Source organism: Symsagittifera roscoffensis, chromosome 2 (genome assembly GCF_963678635.1).
Source record: "Symsagittifera roscoffensis chromosome 2, txSymRosc1.1, whole genome shotgun sequence".
Taxonomy (NCBI): Eukaryota; Metazoa; Xenacoelomorpha; order Acoela; family Convolutidae; genus Symsagittifera; species Symsagittifera roscoffensis.
Genome location: NC_087063.1, coordinates 21,860,176 through 21,886,178, shown reverse-complemented (window position 1 = coordinate 21,886,178; position 26,003 = coordinate 21,860,176). Strand labels below are relative to the sequence as shown.

The 26,003-nt window shown below is 34.7% G+C and overlaps 3 protein-coding genes across 4 annotated transcripts in view; 1 reads left to right on the top strand and 2 right to left on the bottom strand.

Moving 5' to 3' along the window:
• LOC134839045 (dipeptidyl peptidase 3-like) overlaps window positions 1–26,003 on the top strand; it is a 239,635-nt gene that overhangs the window by 76,179 nt on the left and 137,453 nt on the right. The window lies entirely within an intron of this gene.
• LOC134839046 (SRRM2 protein homolog rsr-2-like) lies at window positions 993–25,796 on the bottom strand. Of its 2 annotated transcripts, XM_063854447.1 has the most exons (10): window positions 25,779–25,796; window positions 20,594–20,712; window positions 20,094–20,221; window positions 19,733–19,843; window positions 17,521–17,691; window positions 16,735–16,815; window positions 16,241–16,510; window positions 2,593–2,667; window positions 1,905–2,435; window positions 993–1,195 (listed from the first exon to the last, which is right to left on the bottom strand). In XM_063854447.1, exons 2-10 carry the CDS (start codon window positions 20,699–20,701, stop codon window positions 1,120–1,122), a joined length of 1,551 nt encoding a protein of 516 aa, XP_063710517.1. In that variant the 5' UTR covers window positions 20,702–20,712; window positions 25,779–25,796; the 3' UTR covers window positions 993–1,119. The 2 variants fall into 2 exon arrangements, with proteins under 2 accessions (XP_063710517.1, XP_063710518.1); XM_063854448.1 differs by lacking the exons at window positions 19,733–19,843; window positions 20,094–20,221; window positions 20,594–20,712; window positions 25,779–25,796 and adding an exon at window positions 18,280–18,733.
• LOC134839044 (flap endonuclease GEN homolog 1-like) overlaps window positions 23,868–26,003 on the bottom strand; it is an 81,891-nt gene continuing 79,755 nt past the window's right edge. Inside the window, exon 4 of the mRNA XM_063854443.1 lies at window positions 23,868–26,003. Within this exon, the coding sequence (XP_063710513.1) occupies window positions 24,037–26,003 (1,967 nt within the window). The 3' untranslated portion in view covers window positions 23,868–24,036.

Here is a 26,003-nt window from a genome sequence, read left to right as displayed (position 1 = left end):
TCTCTAGTTCGCAAAAATTATTAGCTTAACTTATTGTGGTTTCTGCGATTCGCAGAGGATCTATGAAAGGCTATTTAGCCTGTCTAAGCATAGTCCGTTTCTCTTATTTCCGCACGCTTCAAACTAAGTTATTTTGTAGAGCGAAGCTTTTTTGCAGCGCAAGGCCATTTTTGCGTCTAGAACTTTCAAATGGTACCACTATTGCTGCCGTCATCGGTCAGGCTGTGGTAGACCTGAGGCTAGAGGTCAAGTGAGAGCTCGTCCTCACACACTATCATTGCAATGATAGGGGATCAATTACACGATCTCTAAGTGAGAGCCTTACCACTATGCTAAGTGCCTCTTTCTATTAGATTGTAATTGCTCAAATCAGGGCGAGTGGCGGGTCAACTTCTCATCCCCCCTCTCCTCAAATCTAGATGCCCCATATTTCCAACAGGTCTCTTGGGTAATATTTTACAAAAACCATTTCTGACTGACCCACTCTCTCCAGTTTTCAAGAGGCGCTTTCAGGGCCAACATGTTCGAACTTTGAGTGGGAAGCGCGCCAAGAAAGCATTTTTTAGTTTAAAACAGACATGACACTTGACAGGAAATTTTGTAAACGTCTTTAGTCAGTACTTTAGGTTCAATTGACTTGTTTCAATTCAAATAATTTTTGCACATGCAATACATCACAAACAATTCATTTTGCGACCCCCCCCCCCAAAAAAAACACCAGGGAGACCCTTTGTGTGTGGTTAGGTGATCGATTCCACAGAGCATCGCAATATCTTTCTTTTTCAGTTAAAAAGTCGAAACTTGTCTGGATAAAAAACTAACCATTCCAAGCGCAAATTTTTTGTCACTTTCATTGAAGGTTGGAACACAAAGAGCTAAACTCACTCTTAGTTCCGATGCACTGCCCATTCTAAAAATCCAAGAAATCCAAGAGTAGAGAAGTATGCTCGTAAAATTTCAAATATAATTTAATTTTTAGCATTTTTACGGAAATATCAAAAATATACAAATAAAATTCAGAACAGATATACACATAAATAGACGCTTTTAAATATTTCAATTATTGCACTTCATATTTGCACCTGAAACGTTTAAAATAGTTTATGTTTTTGATTATCTTCAGTCTAATGAATCATCACTGCTTGAAAACTGGTCGTCGCCTTCTCGTGAGTACGAAAACGGCTTCTTGCGAGCACTGAAGAACAGAATAAAATAATGACTTGCACCAGGGGCGGATCTAGGATTTTCTCGAGGAGGGGGGGGGGATTTTCAAAAAAATTTCAAAATTTTTTTGAAAGTCCTTATTTTGGCCAAAATTTCAGCGCCGTAGGCAAAATTTTGTTTTGAAAAAACAGGCCAAAAGGCGTTTTAGGGACTTTTAGGGAAAATTGGATATCTCAAAATAGTTCGAAGGGAGAACCCTTTGGGTCGGCAGGGAGTCGAATTCCTCAAGAGGAGGCGTCTGCCCCCCCCCCCCCCCCCCCTAAATCCGCTGGTGACTTGCACCAATAAAATTCAAGATTCATGATTGCCTTTTAGTAAAAATAATAGTCGCTGCTCAAACCAAGGATATTTAATAAACCTATCTCGCATCCATTTGCAATATATGGATGGCCTTTGGTTTCTTCGTGAGAAGATTCTAGTAGGTGTCCAAGATTAATTTGAAAATATGTACATATATTAGACAAAACTCACAAGCGTGCTCATTTTGGCCCCGTCGCGGATACTTTCAACTATTCGTTTTTGTTCACATCCTTGAAATCACATAAATCGAATCCAAAATAACTTGATAAAATTACATTTCGTGCTGGTGGTCTACCACAATGAAAATACTCCAATCCCGCCGTTAAGATCCACAAAAAGCCTCTTTTATTTTTTTGAGTAACTGGTTGTCTCTAGCTTACCTTGTTATTCGTCTTCTCTCCATGAAATGTGGCGAAGATCTGTCGGATTTCACGGGCGGTGGACTAACACGTGCAGGCAGCGGCTGACTCTCTTTCGTCCGGTTTGAACCAGAGCCAAAGCTGTGGTGGGAATTCGACAAACTCGGTGCTCGGCCAGGCGTCCGTTTCAGTTCTGTTTCATTCATGATGTCCACGCTTAAGCTAACCGACAAACTATCGACACAGTTTAAAACTGGTTCAATTGGCCTAACAAGATTTTCGGCCGATACTATCTTGGTATCGTGACAGCTCTCAGCTCTGTGATGGGAACTGCGTTTAGATTGTCTTTTCTTTTCTTTTTGGCGTCGTTTCCGTTTCTTTTTGGCTACTCTCCTCTGTCTCTCCTCTGAGTATTGTTCGCACCAGAAGAAGTCCTTTGTCCACTCCTTAAATCCAGAGCTGTATTCCAGGGGAGGGGGTACTTTAGTGTAGTCTTCTCCGTAAATGACTATTCCACATACCAGAATGTGAGGAGTCGAAGTCTGGTTTGAGCTAAAAAAAAAAAACTCCCTTGAAAAATAGAATACAACAAAAATTGATGTTGTTCGACGGCTAAATTTGATTTGCCTAAGCTCTGCTGGCTACCGTAGTCAGTACTGAAATATTTTAACATTAATTCGAAAGGAATTTATGAAACAAGGCATTTTACCTGATTGGTTCGATTTCATCACTGTTTTTTCTGCATCTATGCCGTTTCTTTTGTTGCTTTTTGCTCCGTTTTCTCCTAAAAAATATAGATTGGCAGCAAAAATTTCTTGGTTTCCTTTTTTGGCATTACTTTTGGCCTTATCGAATGATCATTATTATTATACTCCAACCAAAATGACCATTTTAGAAACCACAAAAATACCTAGTACAATCTCTTTTATAAATTTATCAATAAATTTGGCATTTCAGAAACTATATTAAAAGTTATGAACAATTGTTTTTATTTTTAAATAAAGATTCATGTCCTCTCATCTGAAGCGAAGATCCATATCCACATTACCAGCAGAATGAAACGCTTGCGACTACATCCGCTGAAATTTTCTAAGTGGCTAAATATCAAATGAAACCCCAATCTTCAACTAAAGACCCTTTCCGTTATACATTAGAAGCTTTCCAGAAATTATTACCCCAAACTTTCCAGTTCTTTTTCTTTTTTGATAAAACAGAGCTATGAATAAATCTGAGTAGTGTAGTTTTTAACTGAAGAGGTCCTATATAACGGAAAAGTTCCTTAAAAGGACAGACACAGATGAACCCTGCACCCAGTTCAGTGATTTCCCGTCTACTAAATCAAGCCATTGAGGCCCTGCTTTAAAACATAGGACAGGGACATCAATCAATTGAAAGCCCCGTGGTGACGTCTAGCTAAAAAGGCCATAAATCAAATATTTTTTGATCCATTCCAAGAGCAGCTGAAACGGTCGTCTGTTGTTATAAATCTTTGAATCGTGTTCCGAGAGCTGCACATAAATTGAACGCAAAGTATTATTTTTTATTGGAACCCAGACTAATACAATAACAGAATATATTAGCGCATCGAAACTTGGATTTTCGTTTATAAAAATAAATGAGCCATTTGACTAACCCTTATCTAAACTTCACCTCAATCCGGGGAACTCGATCTCTTTCCCATACATTTGGTGCTACCGGCTACTTTCCTGATTAATTCAATTTTCTTTTCTAAACTTTTCGAATTATGAATGACTGGTTTTTATTTTTTTTTACGAATACATCACATAATTTTTTTCTAAAACGTTTTCCTGATACATAACTAGCAACCGAAAAAAAAACTGGATCAAATTTTCAGTCAAATTGGTTAACTAATTGAACATGAAAAAAAATTGTTTTCAACTCGGAAAATAAGAAATTAGCAATCTTTTATTTTCGGTCCTCTCGAAACACTTGTAGCAAGATGTCCTCTAAAAGCGCTGCATTAATTAAATCCGAAAGGTAATTTCATTGCACGGAACACATGCAAACCTTTGATCCCTCCAAAAGAGCGGATCTAAACTCCTTTATTCGTCAATTTTGCTGTTTTACCTTTACCATCATAGGTTTTTCTCCACTCCTGATAACTATCCAATTGCGGCCTTTATCGGTTACCGCACTGTGAAATAAGCAGCTAATCGCAGCAAAGAAACAAAACAAAATTTGAGTCAGGTTCGAATTGAATTATAGCTGAAAATCCTTCAAAATTTTTCAAGTTTATTAGCAAATGATGTCACAGGTATTATCATAACAACAATGTCAAAAATATCGCACAACGAAAGAGAAATAGCCAACACATTTTAACGCACTGGGCTGATAAAAAAAGAATCGGAATATTTCCACAAAACAAGCTAATCGTACCAGTGCCAGGCCAGTTTTTTTACTCTAACTCTTCAGTGCTAAATTCATGACTCAACCACTCAGAATAAATAGCTCGTATATAGATAACAAAAGATTAAATAAAACAAGGATAGCCGGTTGCTGTGCAAGTAGCACCGAATGTCCGACCACATTTCGGCATAAACGAAACCAAAGGTCTTCAAACAAATATGCAAAAATCTTTCGAATTATTTTTCAAGTTTTTTTTTCAATTATTTCTTTTAAACAGGTGATTAGTTTGGTAGCTAGAATCTTATAACATATGATGCCAGAACAAAATTCCGACAAACTATAAGTTGTAATAAATCAGCAAAAACTTTAGGTGAAAAAATCTTAACAAAAAAACTATTTCGCACAGAGGCGAAGTTGCACTTCGCATAAACTAGCAAAAATATGACCGATAACGCTACTGGGAAGAGATTTTTTTTGCCATAAAAGAGATAAATAAAGCTTCCAATAATTGTTTTCCTTTAGGTAAAATCAAGTTTTTCAGCCTAAATTTCTAATTTCCCATATAAACGTTTTCGATCGCTTTACTCGCTCGAAAAAAGACGAAAAACTGAAAATTTCAAACCGGTTTTTCTCGACAAGAAAAAAATGGGAATTTTTAAGACGGTTCGAATTACGACTGAAAGATCTTTAATATGATATAACACTCAACCTATCTGATGAATTTTTTGGTACCTGATTTTGCCTGGAAAACATAAAAGAGAAAACTAAAACACACCCGAATACAAAGTTCCTTCCGATTTCCAATGGTCGGAACCAAAAGGATAGCCGTTTACTGCGCAAGTAGCACAGATTATTCTGACCATAGTTCATTCCGACCATAGTGAAATAATACTGTGCAAGTAGCTCAGATTATTCCGACCATATTGTGCAATAAGCATAGATTATTCCGAAAAAAAAACAAAAAAAGTTTTCTGAATTGAGTGTCGTTTTTTTTCTGCATAGTGAGATAAAATGATCTGAACGAAAGATTGAAGCTTGGGCATATTCAACATTCATAATAGAAAACCGTTTGAAAAACAGTATATAGTTTTTCTACTCATTTGTAGAAAATAGACTAGAAAAACCAAAAAATTATCATTAAAAATTGCTTTTGCTGAAACTTCTGCAGAATCGCTTTATGAGCTGGAAATAAGACCAAAAATCAAAAATTTCAAATTTAATTTTCTCGCCATTGAGAAATCTTTTTCAAATTTTAAAATGTCAATCGAATCATGACTAAAAGGGCTTTTATATGGTATATCACTCCATTCATTATGATGATTACTTACGGTACCTGATTTTGCGAGGACAACTTGAAGAAAAAAAATTATAACGCCCGAGTCCAAAGTTCCTCCCCATGTAAATGGTCGGAGCAAAAATGCTGGTCCTCCAAAAATGCAACGTTTTCAAAAATTTTAGGTTGAAATGAAACTTCTCTGAAAAAGTCGAAAGCGAAAAAAATTCAGAAGAAAAACTGAGCTTACGCGATTTATTTCTGATAATTTGAGAGCTCATTACGAGCTCATATCATCATATCATATTGTTATGCTGACTTTTATACAAGCTGCTGAAAAAAAGCAAGCTCAAAATTATTACAACGCCAATCTCGTTTATATGACAGCAAAAAATGTAATCGCTTGCTTCTGCATTTCATAAAAAACATCTTTTAAACAGGTGATTAGTTTGGTAGCTAGAATCTTAAGACATATGATGCCAGTGACAAACTATAAGTTGTAATGCATCAGCAAAAACTTTAGGTAAACAAACCTTAACAAAAAACTCTTTCGCACAGAGGCGAAGTTGCACTTCGCATACACTAGCAAAAATATGACCGATAACGCTACTGGGAAAAGCTGAATGAGTAAAACTTTGAGTCTACGAAACTTCTTCAGTGATGCACGCCAATTATGAGTCTTCATAATAGCTAAGTGACGCAAGCTAATTATGTGACGCGTTAGCAGTACCAGTCAATTTGAAAAAAAATTTACCAACTAACATGCCTCAATTTATAGAGCGCGCGCATTTTAACTAGCGTATGAAAAAGTTAATTCAAAACATCCGACGCTGCCCAGGTTCGAACCCTCTAAGTTTTTATACGCTACAGATCCATGATACCTTCTCTACGCTACAGATCCACGATACATTGAAGCTTAAGTGCTATTGGTAATATAAGAGTCTGTTTTAATATCCTTAGCATTGGCTGTACTTAATAGCTGGTTATTGGCCAAAATGAACACATTTTGTCGGAACAATATTTGCGTCGCAACAATATTTGCGGCCGAGGTTGGAAAAAAGGGATTTCTTACTATAACACAAGCTTTGCTTGTGTAAATAGAAACTTTTTAGTGACTGGAAATGGCTACCCTTGTAAACATTTTTTTTTTCAGATTGAGTTTCTATTGAGGCGGTTATAACCGCGACTTGATTTGTTTTCAAGTTTTCGTTCCAATTGATTTTATACCAATGTACCGCGAATTGAGCAAAGCATTCAATTGAGCTGAAAAATCATTTTTTGTCGTGGAAAAAAGTTTTGAAGATTCTATTGGCGCATCCTCAACACGAAAAGCTCATACATCTAATGAATGTTTGGTGCGGAAAAAAAGCTAGCTGAAACTCTCACAAATTATTTCCACAATTCACAAAAGGACTTTTCAGCTCAAATAAATGCTCTTCCCTTGATTTATTTTTAATTCGATTGGAAAACAAGATGTTTCAATCGGTTTTTCTCAAAAGACTATACGGAAAATTTAACACAGAGGCAAAGCTGCACTTCGCAAACACAAGTGAAAACCGCCAAAAAGGGCTCTTTTAAATGGTAAAAAATGGAAATTTAAAAAAATAAATGACCTCTAAGGGCATTGAATCTCACACCACTGACACTGACGCTTATAGAAAACAAGCACAAGCTAGAAAGCCGCAAAAGGGAGCACAAAAACAAAAAATTAATGAACAAAGCATGTTAAAACGTGGTTTGTGAAAAAAAACTTAAGGGAACCACGATAACTTTGCATGTAATTAATTGCAAAGTATAAAACCAAATAGTGTAAAAACTATGCATTTCAAAAACTTCGCGACAGATATTGAGTTAAATAATTTTTTATTGAATCGTTGTACGAAACAAATAGCTCTCTTCGGTTCATTTGATAACACAAAAATGCATCAACTATGTTACCCTAATATTAATAGATCAAAAAATAGGCTTTTAACTAACCAATTCAGCCTCCAGATTAAACAAAACCAAAAGTAGCACTTATATTCGCATTTTAGGGTGTGAGCCTTGTAGTATCACACTAAGCTCTGCGTCTGTATAAAATATCACTTTTATTTGAAATACTTAAAATCTTGTGTGGAAGGCCTCAAATGGGAGCATTTTACAGAGATTATTCAATTGTATGTCTGGAAAATCGCGATCAGATTTCATAATTTCAAGAATGCGCCGACGAATTACCTATTTCTGGCAGATTCACATGTGAGATTTTTGAGCGCTGGTAACCTCAATATCTTGTCGCTCACAGGTGCCAGCATTAGGTCCGCATACGATTTTATCCCCCCTGAAGGTCGTTTTGAAGTGATCATTCTGTTCATTGGAGAAAATGACCTCTTCGACGGTTTCAATCCCTCATCAAAGACTCTCCAACAAGTCGCCCAAGACGTGATCACCCTAGCCGATTCTGTCTGCGAGAGAATTGTTAGCAGTGTTCTTGTCCTAGGCTTTATGTACGGTAGAAGTTAATTCACGCTTGACAAGATCTATTTGAACAGTAACGGACGGAACGTGGAAAAAATCATAGAAGAAAACATCCTGTATACGAACTACAAAAGAGAATTGAAGGGCGCAGTCAATCAGCGAGTATTTAAGTACAAGACAGACAATATTTGGTGCTCTCATCTTTGAAACAATCAATTACAGAAGAACGATTAATCGTTACTATTTGTTATCCACAGGTACCTTCAGGTGACACCGGTTGAAACTAAAACCCTTAAAACAGCCGAAAAATCATACCTGAAAAATTGCCGAAAACACATACCTGCAACCATTCCATACGACCACGAGAACACTCAATCGATTGCATAACATGCGGATGTAGAATGCAACTAACAGAAAAAAGCACGGAGTTTATTCGCAATAGAGTGACCTGCTTAAAGGACTTAGGTATGAATGTACTTCTCATGCGTAATAGCTGTGTTGTTTCAAACCAGCGTAAAACCGTCATATCGTTTCGAACAAAACCAGTCACGATTAAGAAAGAAAAATGGAAAATGAGATGACGGAGCTGAAAGAAACTAACGAAAATTAGAAACAGGCAAATGGAAGTTATTCAAAAACATGCTATCAAAACCCATTCAACAAGCGGAAATAAAACCAGATCAAAAAGCAACAAAGATAAACCAACCAACTAAAACCAGCGCATTTGACAATGCACCACTAGGAAAAAGAACAAAATGAGCGCAAGAAAATGCCAAGAACACGATTTTAATGAAGTTGAATTCAAATTAAAAGATCTATCAGACTAGGTCAACGAGAACTGATTGAAACCGAACAAAACTTCTCAAACTACCAAACCCCTGGCAAAAACAGTTGATATTATCGACAGCTAGGAAACTACGGAACACCCGTGTAAATAAGTAAAGAACTGACAAATAAAGAAGCAGCATTAGAAAACGCCTCGTTAAAGAAACGACGGGAACACATAGAACAAGACCGAATGAATAGACCGGACTTGAGTGTTAGAGACGGCAGATTGAACAAAAGAGACGGAAATCAATGGAACCTGATACCAACGAAATTTGAAACAGAAACTGATTGATCAAAACAAACCCGAGCCTGCTACTAAACAAAGTGAGAAGCATTCTGGAATATTCAAGAGAAGTTCTTTTCTCGAATGCCATAGAAACGAAAACCATCTATGACATCATTTAACTGACGGAAACTTGGTTAACAGAGAATGTGGCCTCAGGTTCAATCTCTCGAGAAATTCGAAATACATCGAAATGATCGACAAAACGCCAATGGAAAAACAAAACATGGAGGTATAATGATTGGAATAAACAAAGAAAGACCACACCGCTGTTATTCTTTAGATTTTGACGACTGCTTGATCACAAATCTTCAATAAATCCAATACTAATAGCATGTAATTACTGCACTACGAAGGGCAGTAAAAATCACTCGTCAACCAATACCTCAGCAATTTTTTTACTTTCCATAAAGAAAAACAGATTCAATTGATGGTAAGAAATGTGCTCGTTGCTGGAGACATAATTTTTGCTGATACTGACTGGTCGACGTTCATATCCTCTCATGAAGACGAGCGGGATTTTCTTGATGGGTGAGAAGAACTAAATTTTGAACAAACGATCACGGTGAAAGAAAAATATCAGCTAGACGTTTTATTATGTAATCAACCCGAAATAACAACAGTCGTGAAAACGGACTACCGACTGAAATCTGCATACACCACATATCATCTACCTTATCACGCGAAACATAATCTAAACTTGAAACCCGAATATCTCCGAGATAGTATTAACCAACGAAATCAACTTTAGCGCATGCTCATTTTCGAAAGCAGTTTGGGAGGCCAAAAACCAATGTGTCATGAAAAACCTATTTAACCGGTACTGCCATAACCATGTCGATCTCATGACCGAATTGTGGTAGCGTTGGGTTCTTTAAAAACCTCTAAACACGTTATCAAGAAAATTACACAGAAGCTCATTAGCACTTACGGTGACCTCAGAAATATCAAACCTCATGAAAAAAAAAATAGAATCAATCAGACTCAAATTCGAAATTTTTTTTTTACCGAACATCGACTCTAGAAATCGAAATCTCTTGAAAAACAACTTGAAATGAGATTTAACGAAGATCAGAGATCATATGAAGAAGCTCTGTTCATCGACGGAAACCTTCATACCTCAAAATTGTCCGCAAAACTGAACCCATACCTGGTGAAACTTTCTTAGACAAAAAAACGTCAACAGCTAACATAGATCAAGCTTATATATTCAACGAGTACTTTCAACCTGTTTTCAGCCACACCGCTCATATTCCTAAGCTAACACAACCAATTAGCAAAAAACGAGGTTTCATTTAAAAATAAGCGAAATTGAAATACTAGAAAAAATTGATATTCAAATAGCAAAAGAACCTGACAAGATTGAAAACCTTTTATTGAAGAAACTCAGCCGTTCTATCTCTAAATATCAATATTTTTTACGATAGCTAATACATGCATCTTTCCATCAACGTGGAAAGTAAGGGAAATTCTCTATTTTCGAAGTAAGAGACAATCAACAAGCTTCCAATTTTGTCCTATAAGTCTACTTACAATAGCGTCAAAAGTGTTTAAAAACTTATGTTCGGAAAAATGGTAACTTCATCAAAACTCATTATCTAAAACTCTTAGCACGGTTTTAGACGGAAAAGATCCTCAATTACAAATCTAATCGAATAACTGAATAAAGCATACACTTACTATGATAATACTGTTTTGGTTTTGCAGGCCCATGCTTAAAACTATCATCTGTATAATAGAGAAAAAAACGTTCGCATTGCACGAGCAGTCTCTGATGCTTTGCTTGTATACAAAGGTGTACCTCAGAGGTCAATTCTCGGACTTTTGATGTTCATTCTCTATAAATGGCCTACCCGAGTGCCTAACCCTGTAACGATAAAAACAGACGCAAAAAGAATATGGAATTGGCGCATCAAAAACTCTCTGGTAAAGAAGAAAACAACAACTAAAACACTTGGCATCAAAAATAGTACAATTGCCAAAGTCAAAAATACAAAAATCGAGGAAGTAAACAAAATTAAAGACATCGGACTTATAGTCACTAATAAATTGAACTGCACAGAAAAAGAAAAAAAAACAAGATCAGCCAAAGCTCTAAAGGCACTAAAAACTGTTATAAGGAACTTGTCGAAATTAAAAACAAAGCAAGTAAAACAAAGAGCATAGAAATCATATGTTGCACCCATTTAAAGCTATGGCTCAGCTCTATGGAAACTATCAAAAAACGATATTGAAATCATCGAAAGTGTGTAAAGGATAGCAACAACTAGGCTAACAGGCACATATCATGGATACTAGGACCGAATGATTGAACTTAAGATACTGCCGCTGTCATTTTATCATGAACTACACGTTTCACTTCTACTGCGTAAAATTAACAATGGCAAAACAGACCTGCAGTGGAAAAAATTTATTTTAATTAAAGAACAAGCACAAACAACTCATGCAAGCTTGAAAAAATATTGTGAAAGCTTAAATTTGAATCTGAATTTTTCCAACGCGCCGGCACACTGACTAATCTCATTACGACCATTTGATAATTGACATCATTGAAGAGACAGTATAAAACCTCAAGTAAAAAATTGCAAGGATTATAATTATCATTATTACTATTATTATTATTAATACTATTAGTACTTTAATTCAATTATTATTATTATAACAATTATTAATATTATATTATTACTACTACTACTATTACTGTTATTTTTATTGTTATTATTATTCTTCTTATAACTATTATTATTATTTTGATTATGATGATTATGATTCTAATAATTAAAATTATTATTAACATTATTATTATTATTATGATTATGATTACGATTATTCTGATTATTATTATGATGATTATTATTATGATTATGATTATTATGATAATTATTATGATGATTATTATTATGATTATTATTATGATTATTATTATTAAGATTATTATTATGATTATGATTCTTATTCTGATGATTATTATGATTATTATTATGATTATGATTATTATTATGGTTATTATGATTATTATTATGATTATGATTATTATTATTATGATTATTTTTATGATTAGTATTATGATTATTATTATTATGATTATTTTTATTATTATTATGATTATTATTATTATTATGATTATTATGATTATTATTATTATTATGATTATTATGATTATTATTATGATTATGATTAATATCATTATGATTATCATTATTATTATGATTATTATTATTATAATTTTATTATTATTATTATTAATATTAATATTAATACTATTATTATTATTATTATGATTATGATTATTATTATGATTATTATTAGTATTATGATTATTATTATTATGATTACTATGATTATTGTTATGATTATGATTAATATCATTATGATTATCATTATTATTATTATTATTAGTATTATGATTATTATTAGTATTCTTATTATTATTATTATTATTATTATTATTATTATTATTATTATTATTATTATTATTATTACTAGCCTGTACCGCACCTCCGGTGCTTCGAAACTTCAACAACTCAAAAAACTATTCTTTGAGTGTACTCTGACAGCACCTAATTACAGGGTTCGTAATAAAAAATTTTGCAAAGTTTTTTATTCAAATTTTTTATACAAATTTTGAAGAACCATAAAATTTTGTGAAGTTTTATGTAAGTTCTTCGAAAAACTTAAAATGAACTAAGAAACGTCACATCTGGGAAACTGAAAGCAATTGAGCAGTCGCATTTCGACACAAGATTTGAATCTCCTGAGAGCAACTTCAAATTTTGTAAAATTTTTCATTCGATTTTTTAATCCAAATTTTGAAAAATCATAAAAATGTGTGACAATTTTTTCTCTAAGTTTATAATAAATTAAGAAACGTCACATCTGGGAAATTGAAAGCAATTGAGCAGTCGCATTTGGACGCAAGATTTGCAACTACTGAGAGTACCCCCACAATAACCAACTACAACGTTGGAAAATTCAAACTCTGAGAAACTTCACTATAATTTTTCTAATAGAAGTATTTTTGTAGAAAAGAAAAAAAAACTCACTTTTCAAAACTGCAAAAATTTGAGCAGTCTTTTTTGATGTCAATATTCGCAATATTTGAAAGTACATAACTACATGGTTGGGAATTTCACTTTAACAAATCATTTTGTAATTTAAGTTTTCAGAAAATTTCCACAAAAATCACAAAAATCGTCTTGTCTCTTAAACAGAAATGATTTGGGCATTCTTTATTGGAGGCCGAACTTACAATTCCTAAAAAACATCATTTCTCGAAAACTACAAGGATTTGAGCAGTCATAATTGGCGGCAAAACTCGCAACTCCTGAGAGTACACTGACAGAGCCTCACTACAGAGATGGTAATTTCAACTTTTGTGAAATTTTTTATATCTTATTTTTCTGAAAAATTTCGAAAAAAAAAAAACAAAAAAAAAAACGTCATATCTCGAAAACTACAAGTATTTGAGAAGTGAAAATTGGAGGCAAGATTCGCAACCCTTGAGAGTACCCTGATGACAGCACCCAATTACAAGGTGGGAATTTCAAAAATTGGAAATGTTTTAAAATTAAACTTTCGAGAAATTTTTTGAAAACCTCGAAAATTGCCTATCTCGTTTAACTAAAAGGATTTGGTTATTATTATACGGAGGCTAGAATCGCAAAACCTGGGAAACCTCTGGCAAAACCCTACTATTGGGTTGCTATTTTCAAACTTGATGGAATAAACACTGAATTCAAACTGCAAAATTGAAAAAACACCTTAACCATTGCAATATACGATATAGCTTAAACGTAAAAAATTCATTTGTTAAACATGCAAAACTAATACGTTGATTAATCTTAAACATGGCGAGATAGTGAGGCCCGCACTTAAATATCAACGAATTAAATCGAAGATAATAAACTTATATGATCATGGACAATGACTCTGAATCGTCAAGATTTTCTACTTCATCAAGGTCAAGGTATGTTGATTTTTGGTACCAAATAGGGTCTTGATTTTTTGGTGAGAAGCCAAAAAATATTGTGTGATGGAACTTTCAAAACTTCCTCCATTCCTTCAAATCTACACCATCTTCGGGTCGGCTCATACTTGAAAAGTTCCTACAAGTTTTTTAGAACATTTTTTTCAAAGCTTTGTCCGGAAAATGCAACGAAATAGTCGGCTTACCCTTGATGCCCGACACCATAGTAATCGATTAGGAAACCGGGCTAATACCCGCAATTCGAGAAGTTTTCCATGCTTCGGCACATTTTGCTTGCTTATTTCATTTTTCGCAAGGCAACTACCAAAAATTTCAAGAATTTGGACTAAGTTGCGATTACAAAACGGACAAAAAATTTCAAGATGTTGCCCGAAAACGTTTCAGTCTCGCAGATTTACCTGTTAACGAGATAAGCATGGCGTTGGCTTATTATCAATTAGAAATCAATTCATGCGAAAAAATTGGAAACATTTTCGATTATATTTGGAATTTTTGGGTCCAATTCCAATGGATTTATGGAACGTGTTTGACCGCCCTGTGGATATTCGAACAACCAATAAGTGCGAAAACTGGAAAAGAGGCTAGAACGATCTAACTGGAGTCCAAAAACCAAGTTTTTGGACTGTCCTAAAAGTTAGCAATTCCAGAAATGGAGTCAAGAGTAGAAATCCGACGAAAAAAAAAACGAGCGTTGCATGAACTGGATACGAAGATTATTCGGCTAAAACTCTTATTTGGACGACAATATTTCGCTAAAGACTTATTGGAATGGAATCGCTGGAATTTGCTGAAACACTTGAAACAACTCAATTAACTTATTCAAACTTATGTATATTTTATTCATTTTACTGATAATATTCATTATTCTAATATTTGCGTATTGATTTTACCGTATAATTCAACATTTTTGTGTATTTTAGTACTTTTCTGCTCTTAGACCCATGCTGCTTTTAGACCATTTTGCTTATTGCCCCGCAACCCTCTGAGAGTACCTTGAGATCACCCCATTATAGGGTTGAGAAAAAAATTCAAAATTTTTTCAAATCAAATTTTGGAAAATATTTTAAGAACTATTGAAAAAACGTCATGTCTTCGAAACTAAAATGACTTCAGCAGTCACATTTGGAGGGACGATTTGCAAGGTCTGAGAGTACTCTGACAAAATCTGACAGCATAGAATAGATAATATGAACTTTTGTTAGGTTTTTCATATCTAAGTTTTATGAAAAAAAATTTGAAAAAATAAAAACGTCACATCCCCGTAAGTAAAAGGATCTGAGCAGTCAAATTTTTACGCAAGACTTGGAACCCCTGAGAGAACCCTGACAGTACCCAACTTCAGGGTTGAGAATTTTAATTTTGTGGAATTTTTCAAGTCTAAGTTTTATGAAAACTGTCGGAGAAAAATCACAAGCATCTTTGTATCTCATTAACTAAATAGATTTGGGTACCCATATTTTGGAGGCCCAATTTGCAACCCCTAGGGTAGCATTGACAACATCCCAATTTTGGGTTGCTAGCTTCAAACTTCACGAAAAAGAAAACACTGAATTCAAGCTGGAAAAGTGAAAAAAATTAACGATTGCAATAAAAGATATAGCTTAAACGTGCGAAAATTCTTTCCTTAAAGATGCAAAAATTGTACGTTGAGAAAGCTTAAACACGGCGAGATAGCGAAGCCCGCATTTAAATATATAATAGATTATTATTATTATTATTATTATGATTCGACCTTCATTTGTAGTAGCTATTTTGTGCTGGAAAAATAACAAAGAACACACGTGAAGACTAACCTCTTCAACGCTTGCAATGGTCAGAATTATAAGTAAAAATTGATAGAGTGAGTAGGCCAACAATTGATTAAGACGTAAATGCGTTTTTTTCTTCATGATGATCTACATAATCGAAATCAAAACGCAATCTGACATAAATAGATCTATAAAACTCAACACCCACTCCGGTTTCCTATCTAAAAAACGGGACAAAATCCAGGCTATACCATAGCTTTTTTTGTCAAATTAGGCTAAATTGAATATCTATGAGTATCAAGGAATTGCACAAGTTGCACCCTATTTTTTGAGTTTGGCTATTTCTCGAGAACTAAAAATTAAATAAACTGCATTGAATTTAACAAAATGACGTCACATTTGAATACATCACCTTACCTTTTCGAGTTCGAATGAGACGAGTTAGAGTAATGAACAGAAGAAGATTTAGACTTGTGACTAGATTTACTTTTATGTTTGTGCGAAGATTCAGAAATAGGGGGAGAAGCAGGCGAGGAATGTTTGTGGGACTTGGAGTGAGTTTTATTGGAGTGAGAAGTTTTATTGGCACTGCTGTTGCTGTGGGATCTCGATCGAGATAAAGCCGATGAAGGGGATTGCGATCTGGACTTGTGTCTGTGGCTTTTGCTCTTGTGCTTCTTGGATGATCTAAAATAACATTGTAATCTCCTAAGCTGTTCACAATCAAGAAGTCAATTACAACTTCTGAAAAAAAAACTTGCTAGTTTTTGCATTCAACATTAAGCAAATATTTGGTTCGATAACTATTATAATAATCAAGTTTTGGTAAATACTCGTTTACTGTAATTCAATTATCAACATAGAAAAACTGATCAAAACGTAAGATTATAATTCTATCTCAATCTACTTACTTCCTGGTTGATTCGGTTGCCTCATCCTCCTTGTCGTGTCTAGATCGACTACGATGTCTCTTAGAATGCTTCGACCTTTTCCTGAAAAAAAAACATCAGTCACCTTTGTCACTTAGAAGGCTTCGTTCATTGCTCTGTGGCTTGAGCTTTGCCTTTAAAAGACCTTCAAGCGACCAAAAAAAATGAATTTCATTTTAATTCCGAGCAAAATACAATTAGAATGTCAATTACAGCTTTTGAAAAAAAAACTTGCTAGTTTTTGCATTCAACATTTAGCAAATAGTTTTTGCATTCAATATTTGATTTGTTTCTCAATCAAATCATAAGTCTAGTTTTTTTTTATTTGAAGCTTTCTCATAAATCATTTTGTATATGAACTGCTTGATAGTATTCCAACTCTAGTTTCGATTTACATGCGATGTGCAGTGAACGTTGATTTGAATTATCGTTGTTTTTCACCATTGCCTCATTATAAAAGGTAACGCTAAATTTCCACATTGAATTGAAATCTCAAGATAGCTTCAAAACTCAAACTTGCATACAACTTTGTTTTGAATGACAAATTGCTCTTTTCAACAAACTTCGTTTGTTTGAACTTCTTGAACTTCAACATACAGAAATAAGAAAAATTTAATTGGAAAGCGAACTTGAGACTTCTGTCCAAAAATTCAGCGTTTGCGTGCAAATATTTCCTGAAATGGGTAATTTGCTCTTTTTAATTAATTCTTTGTTTCAATTAATTCTTTGTTTCAACTTTTGACACGTATTACATTCGCGTCTACTTACTTGTGCGAGCTTTCTGGGGGTTCCTCTTCTGACACATTTCCAGGAGTTTCCTTCTGAGAATCTCCCGGTTCCTCAGCAACTGTTGCATTTGGGTCTTCTATTTTCAGGGCAGACCTGAACGCCTCGTTCTTCGCAGCTGTCGCTTCCGCCATTGCATGTGTTTCACTCACACTAAATTACAAATACAATACCTACACGCAGGGACGGATTTAGGGGGGTGACACTTCCCTCTCCTCAGGGATTCGACCCCTGCCGACCCAAAGGGTCCCCCCTTTGAACTATTTTAAGATATCTATTTTTGGCTGATGGACCCCAAAATTTTTCTAAAAGCTTAGAAAATCAAATTGGTCGATCTAAAAAAAGGTCCACAAAATTTCTTGACAAGTTTTTCGAAAATTCGCCCCCTCGAGAAAATCCTAGATCCTCCCCTCCCTACACGGAGACTTTTGATTAATTTAACAGCGTCAAAACTAGATTGGTTTTTAATTAAGCCATGATCTCATCACAAACCAACACATTCTGTTTTTTCTGTTCCCGCATGGTAAAAGAAAATAACATTAACTAGAAATCTAAATAATAACTCAGTGCAAACATATCTAAATGCAAAAGCGTCATAATTTATCCCAATTACCCTACGGTCTCAGACAAACCCAAAAATTTCTCGCGGACGATTTTCGAGCCTAGCACAAAAATGTTTTTTTTTTCATTTGTGATAAAAAAAATTCTAAATATCAAAGCTCCAATTAGCGACAGTAGTACCTAATAGATCCCACATGAGCTGAGCTGTTCCAAACTTGGTTGAAGAGTTCCTTTGAGTTTAGATCGAACCTGACCTGGTCCAACTTATCCAGGGACAGGGGAGACCTAGATATTGCAGTCATAGCTAAGTAATAACTGAATAATTAATCCATTGGTAAGTAAAACCAGGCCAAAACCCGACAATTCAAACTTCTTGCAGCAACAGAGCAATTTCGAATTCAAGGGGATCAAACTTAGAAAAAAAATAAGTAAAAGATAAAATAAAAATAATCAAATGAAAAAGCGCACAGTCAATAGTCACAGTCTATATTTGTAAAAAAAAAAAAAAGGAAATTCAAGTCGCTGTGAAAAAATACAGCAGTCGACCATATATTTTAACATACACTATACGCTAGATACGTTGTGCTATTTTGTAGCGCCTCATGTAGCGACAAAATTCATCCATTGAAGCAATGCAAAAAAGGGAGCAAGAACGAATGGAAAAGGGAAATTTTTCCTTATATTTGCATATGTGAAAAGGAAAGAAAAAGAGCTGCCTATTTGGACAAATAATGATATGCAATCAAATTGATCGCCATTATCGAATTAAATTTCTGGATTTACCCTGAATGTCTGGAATAACATGGATCTTTTAAAAGTTTAACGGGAAAAGCAGGTTAACATTAAATTTGAACAGATAGAACTACCATTTATTTTTTCCATAAATGGGTTGAAACTTTTTATGAGCGCTACATAAAGACTCCCTCGTACGAATCTACCGTGAAAAAAAATATACCAGAGAAATAAAATAAGAAAATTGTCAATAAGATGTATAGACATTAAACATGACGAATTTAAGATTGATTAAATTTTACCTTTATGGCTGATTTATTTGCAAGGGTGTTTAATACTGTCTCTGATAAAAGCTATTTTATTACAAGCATTTTTATTGGGCAGTATCAGTGCAAAAGCATGCACAAGCATGGCACATACACGCTTGAGATTTTTAAAAAAATGCATCATTGAGTGCAAGAAGAGGTATACTAATCCAGGGTTGACAACACTAATAAGCGATTTCGCGAACATCGCCCGTAAAAATTGGATTAAGCGATTTTATTTATTAGCGAAGATTCTACAACTCGCTGCTTGGGTCGGAGCAACGCTCGGTGTGAATACACCAAATTCTCTGCTAAAGATCAGCACATCGTTTCAAGAGCAGCAAATCGTTAAGTTTTCTACAATTTTTTCCAACTTCTACGTTAAGGTCAAGCTACGCCATCGGACTGATGCACAGTTGTTTCCAACCACTTCTAGCAACCATTTCGGAGTAACTTTTAAAACGATGTTTCAGAAATCTTAGCTAAAAATTCTTCGTTTAGCGATTGAACGACATGAGAATTAGCGATCTAAAGAAGCGATGTGCATATCTATGTTTAAAAACTAAAACCAATAGAGGAAACCAACTACTACTCACTACTGTCGAGGCAGGTTGTTCTTGCAGAATTTGGACCTAGGATTTTTGGAATCCTCTGTCAGTGTTTTCCGCAACTCCGCTACCTTTTCATCCACTTCGTCGTCCTCGTAGCTGGAAGGCAAACCGCATAAGATTCAATAGGGGCAAATCAATCAGTTCAATTTTTCTTGTCTAATTCAATAAAAGTCTTTTTTTTTATATTTTAATTTCGAAATCTCTTTAGCAACTCCCTCAAATTGCATAGGGTGAAAGGGGATTAGTTAGTATGTTTAATATACTTCATGAGCTTAACACAGGAACTGCCCATTTTAGGACTGAAAAGGTTACTCGTAGAACCAACAACTAACTATGCAATACTGACCCCTGCTGGATGAGTTCATCTTCAAACTCGAGGCACTTGATCTCCACCTGTCTCTTCCTCTCGTGTTCCAGGATCTCCTCGTTGCCTCTCTTGCCCAGAATCTTCTCCAGCTTTGCTGCCGCATCATCCTTTTCAATACAAAACAGACCATTTTTCAAGACAAGAACATGACGTTCAGATGTTAATTTTTCATTTATATTCAACAAAAAAGATAACAGTAAGTAATGTCCATAATGTACCATGAAAAAATGCTTAAAAGCCACACAGACTCTTTATAGCCTGAAAACTATTTGCAGGAGGCAGTTCAAAACTACTGGAAAATTCTGTTGGAAACTATTGGTATATTATCCAGAGTATTTCAAAGTTTTTATTCATTTTTCTGACACTTTTCTGAACAAACACAAATCGGAATTGTTGAAAGAAACCGTCTTGATTTTGAAAAATAAAATTTTAATTTGCGATTCTTTCGAAAAGCTGATGATCGCAGCGAAAAAACTGACCTCTACTTCGATTTTGGTCTTTCCCATTTTTATGAAGGCGAGATTCTTCTGCACATATCCATTGGTGCCACTGCCTCTAGCTGTTGCCAGCCCGATTCCATTGTACATGCTCAGTCACTCTGAAAGACCAGATCATAATGAAAATCAATAAAGATAGCCGGTTGCTGTGCAAGTAGCACAGAATGTTCCGACCTAATTTGCAACAAAACTACCAAAAAATTTGAAACCGTTTTTCAAATAAATGTCGATTTTTGTGCGTGGTGTGGTGAGACAACTATTTGAATGCGTAGAACTTTCTTGAATTAGTTATCATCGACAATAGCTGTCTTCGAAAAGGAAATAATAAACAAACAAAAACTTTAAGAAAAATATTTTGCTGAATTTTTTATTGATTTTTTAAATAGCAATGAAACGTTTACTATGTTTTCACTGCTTCAATGAAAAATTTTCCTTTATAAGACTTTACTCGCTCAAAATTAGACGAAAACTTTCGACACTGGGAACAATTTGAGGCTAATTTTAGGGTAGTTGGAACCACGAGTAAAAGGGCTTCCTTGTGATGCATCACTTGACTCATTCCGATGATTATTTGCGGCCAAAACAAAGTTCCTCCAATTTTAATCGTCGGAACAAACAAGATAACCGGTTGCTGTGCATTTAGCACAAATTGTTCCAACGACAATAACTCATGAAACAATGAAACACGAAGACAGAATCAGGCTTCTTTAAAATTAGAATAAAAAACTTTTTTTTATCAAATCTATTGCAATTTTTTGTTAAGGTTAACGGAAGTAGGTGACAAAAAAACGAAAGAATGAGGCGTGATATTAGGCAAAATGATGGTGAAATTAGACTCCAATTGAACTGGGAGGTCTGCCGCGCATTATATTGCGTCTAAACTTATCTGAAACCGAAAATATTCAACCCAATTTTCCTCAACACTGCCGAGATCTTTATCAGATTCTTATTTTGGAATCCGAACCACAATCAAGAAGGCTTCATTATGATACCAACCTTGACTCCCTAACGAGCTTTCCTTGAAGTGGTCAAAATTAACTGCAAAATTCAAAACCTTTTCCTTTTCTTAGTTCCTTTTCACGTTTTGAGTTGTGGGAACAAGAGTAATCGGTGGGAACAAGACTAAGAAAAAGCAGAGTAACAAAAAGAGTCAATAAAAACGCAACTTTTCGGAGAAAAAATTTGAGACATTGTTAATTTTCAAAAACAGCGTTCAAAATCTTATTCTTGCGTACTGTTAAATGAATCAATGACAGCAGGACAGTAAAAGGCACATTTATGCCTACCTCAAAAACCGTTGTAAGAAACTTAATGTTTATCGAAATTTCAAACGTTTTTGAAAACAAAGTGTACCTCATTATGATATACACTCAGCTTCGTAGGTGACTATGGTACCTTATTTTTCGTTTAAAAAAAAACAGAATAAAAAATACTTCATTTTCGTTCATCGGAACAAGACATCGGAAAAAAGCTAACCGAATCAAAAACCTTCCCTTCGGTGGTCGAAAGCTCAAATTTTAAGCAAAAAAATTGTACAGTACAATCCGGCATTAAGCCAATGGTTCGCATCCAAATGATATGCTAATTAAAACTGTTTATTGGTCAATGATTTAGCAATAATGTAATGATTCTCTTTCTCGCAAGTACCACAAAATAAACCACGACAATATTGAGTGCAAAAAAACCTCTATCATAAATTAAAATCAGACAGCATTCAATGACATTCAATTAACGGATCAAATTTGAGCAACTAACTCGTACAAAATGAAGTTTCGACAGTTACAGGATATAATAATGAATTTATGAGTGGAAAATTTCAGAGGAACAAAACAAAAAATCAAAATTTGCACGAAAAAAAAAAACAAAATATGAACGCGAGTAAACAGAAAAAAAACTGAGTAGGAAAATACATTTGCATTAAGTTATCAATAAAAACATTCATTTACATAAACAAAGGAAATGAACTAAAATAAAGCCAAACCGCGAAAAACAATTTTGAGCCTGTACAAATTTTAAGACTTTTCCCAGGGAAAAAAACTACGTTCATCGACTCTAAAAAAGAACTCCGGATACGGCAGAAGCCGCAGCTATGAAAGAAGGGCAAATTATTTTTAAAAGGAAAAGAATGCTAAAATACAGATTTATTCCTAGAAAGGAAATCAAACTCAAAACAATATAACGTCGAAGAATAAGTGAATATAGGGGAAAATGAGCAAGAACCACTGGCTTTCACCATTTCTCAACGGTGCCTTGATTTTTACTACTTCGATGTATACGTAACTCTAAGATACCACCCAGCAAAGAGCGTGCTTTGATAAAAACCGATATGGCTAGATCCCACTGTTTAACTAACACTAAAATTTTGCACAAAAATGGACCAACATTAGCAATTTTGAAAGGGCAATTTGGACTGATCTTTTTTGAACATTATGCCCGCTAGCTTGCAAGTGTAGTCATCAAAACTATTAATGCAATCTTTGAAAACCAATTTCCTTTAGCAGAAAGATAATAATTTGACGATGACCCTTTCAGGAAAAACCGTACAAAATGTAGTGAGTTGTGGTGCTCTAAATTAAAATTTCAAATTAAAAAAATCAAAAAATAGGTCAGAAATTTGAAATGCAAGCGATGAACATAAAAATTGCAAAAACTGGTTCGAAAATTGTAATGACTTGTTTATTCAAGTACAAAGCCCACGCTGATTAGACGCTAAAAGGATGCAGTATGAGCATATTGAAGCCAACAGAAAAAAAGAGCGATTTCATTTTGCGAATTACAAAAAATCGCAAGAATAAAACATACTCCACAGACAGTTGGAAAAGAGTCAATGAACGCAAGGAAACAGGAAAACTCTGACTTGTATTTTTAAAAAATTTCTATTTGGAATTTCGTAAGAAAGTATCTGGCCAAATTATGATTGACATTTTCCATCAAAATAACTCAATTTGGATCAATAGGTAAAGTTTTTATTCCACAAGGAAATCTGAAAATTAAAATCCACTTTCGAAATAAAAAGTCCATCGCGTGTTTCGTGAACTTTATTCTTTTGCTGTTCGATAGCGGAGTTAACCTTCCTTTTAACAAGGAACTGAGCTAAAGCTTAAAAGAAATCAGAAGTCAAACCGCAAAAAAAATCATATTTGACTGGAAGAAAAACAGAAAAAACCATCACGACCTATATAGAATTATTCACTACGTTCATCGACTCTTAATTGCAAATTTCAAAACAAATTGGAAATTAACTGAAATCACGATTAAATTATGATTAATATTGACAATTTTTTTTCCGTCAAAATTGATTCTTTTCAAATTTCCATAGCACACTATATTTGAATCGAACATGAGATCAAGGAATTCAAACAAAAATATTGTCTTTAGAACAACTTACTATCCCGCACAAATTAAATTTTTTATTGATAACACTACTAAGGACAACTTTCTTTACGCTTTTTCAATCTTTCCATTAACGGAACATCTTCAAGACAAACTATATCATCTTCATCCTCTTGATCTTCATTATCATATTCCGCCAGCTGATTTGAACCACGCCGGTTGAGAGCTATTTTGTTCACAATACTATCGTGCACTTTTTCGTTTTCAACTCCATTGGGCTGCTGAAAGCAATCGTCATCAGAATCGTCCAGGATCAATTTATGGGCTACTGCGAGTGCCTTCCTTTTCTTCTCTTGTTTCCTTAATTCTACTTCAGGTGCCATCGGAACTTCCATTGCTTCGATCTCTGAATCAGAAGATTTGCCATCAACATCGTCAATTTTCTCTACTTTCAATCCATTAGCTAAATTATCATCTTCGTTTTCGTCACTGGAACTTAACAAAAGTCGTTCAGGTTTCGCAGATTCCTTCATATTTATATTTGCTGTGTTGCCATAAAATTGTTGATTTTTAATTCTTTCTGCGACGTCTAAATAAGGACTTGGTGCAATTTGGGGTTTGAAAATTTTAGCACTGTTCACCGCAGATGAAGCAATTGGCGAAGACGAGAAATTATGTTTCCCATTTATTTCTACGGACTGGAAAAATGAGTTGGGAGAAAGCGCTCTGTATGGAGTTGAAGTTATTCTCGGCGCCGAACATACTGGCTGTGACGCAGCTTGGTCGCTGGAGGGCGAGAAACACCAATATCGTTTCAGGTGGTTGTTTTTTCGATTGTCCAGTAGAAAATTATTGCCAATATTCTGACCAGATACTCGCATATCATTGCATTTTTGTTTTGGAGTCTTACTCAAAAGAAGCTCTTTTTGCTCTTGTGTTTTTCTCATTTTTGATGGCGATTCCAAATTCAGAAATTTTAAGGAGTCATTTAACAACTCATTGTTTTGATTTTCTTCTTGAGACACAACACAATTATCGTCAATATTTTCATCACCATTTTCAATCATCGCTTTGTTTTTTGCGCTTCGCTTCGTCGGTTTTCGATTCTCTTTTTTCGATCTAACTTTCTGTGATTCATACTCGTTCCAGAGCTCAGAAAATTTTTCACAAATAATTTCAACCGGTTCAACTGTTCTCATTTCTACGGCATTGTCATTTATCTGAATTTCATCAAAACATTTCCGAAACACTTCTGGTACACTCCATTGAACTTCAACGCACGTTTCGAAATTTTTCTTCCTCGCTTTTACAATTTTAACAGGGTTGAACTCGGAGCAATAACACCCGTCTTTCTTTGATCCATTTGCAATCTCACAATTTTGGTGATTATTTTGAAAAGCAACCGCATTCAGAACTGCTTGTTGCAAGCAATAGTTCGGCTCCCACATATAAACCAATGAAGTAAACGCTTTGAATTTTTGCAATGATGGGCATCTAAATTCCAATTTTTCACCTAACTTTAATCGCGCACGGGAATCAATAAATTCTTTAACTATCGGTTTGAAGGGAAATTCTTCTAATTGTGTACACTTTTCAAGTGTCAGTATAATGTAATGGTTGCTCAAGGTCAACTTAGAGTGTTGTCGGCATGAACAAAGTGATTTTGAGTTCATGTAACACGAAACCGAAGTTCGACATTGTGAACAGCCGTTTTCCTCGTGGTCTGTTCCTTCATGACGACAAGTTAAACAATGACTTGAGTCGTTTTGCAATTTATGAGCTTCGTTAAATAGATGAAGAGGTTTTAGAACTGCAGATAAGAACTTCAACGCACCTTCTTTTCCGATTCCCGGGACGCCTTTTGGGATGTAATCACAGCCAACTAGGATTCCAAAGCAGATCAAATCTTCCCGTGACAAGTGCAGCTTCTTGTTGATCTCGTCTCGGTCGTAGAACTCAATAGAAGGTTCCTTCTCACTGATAGATAGATTGCGGTACACTTTGTGAGCCCCGTATAGAAATGCATCTCCGTCGCTCGTTATTACTCCGTCTACCAGAC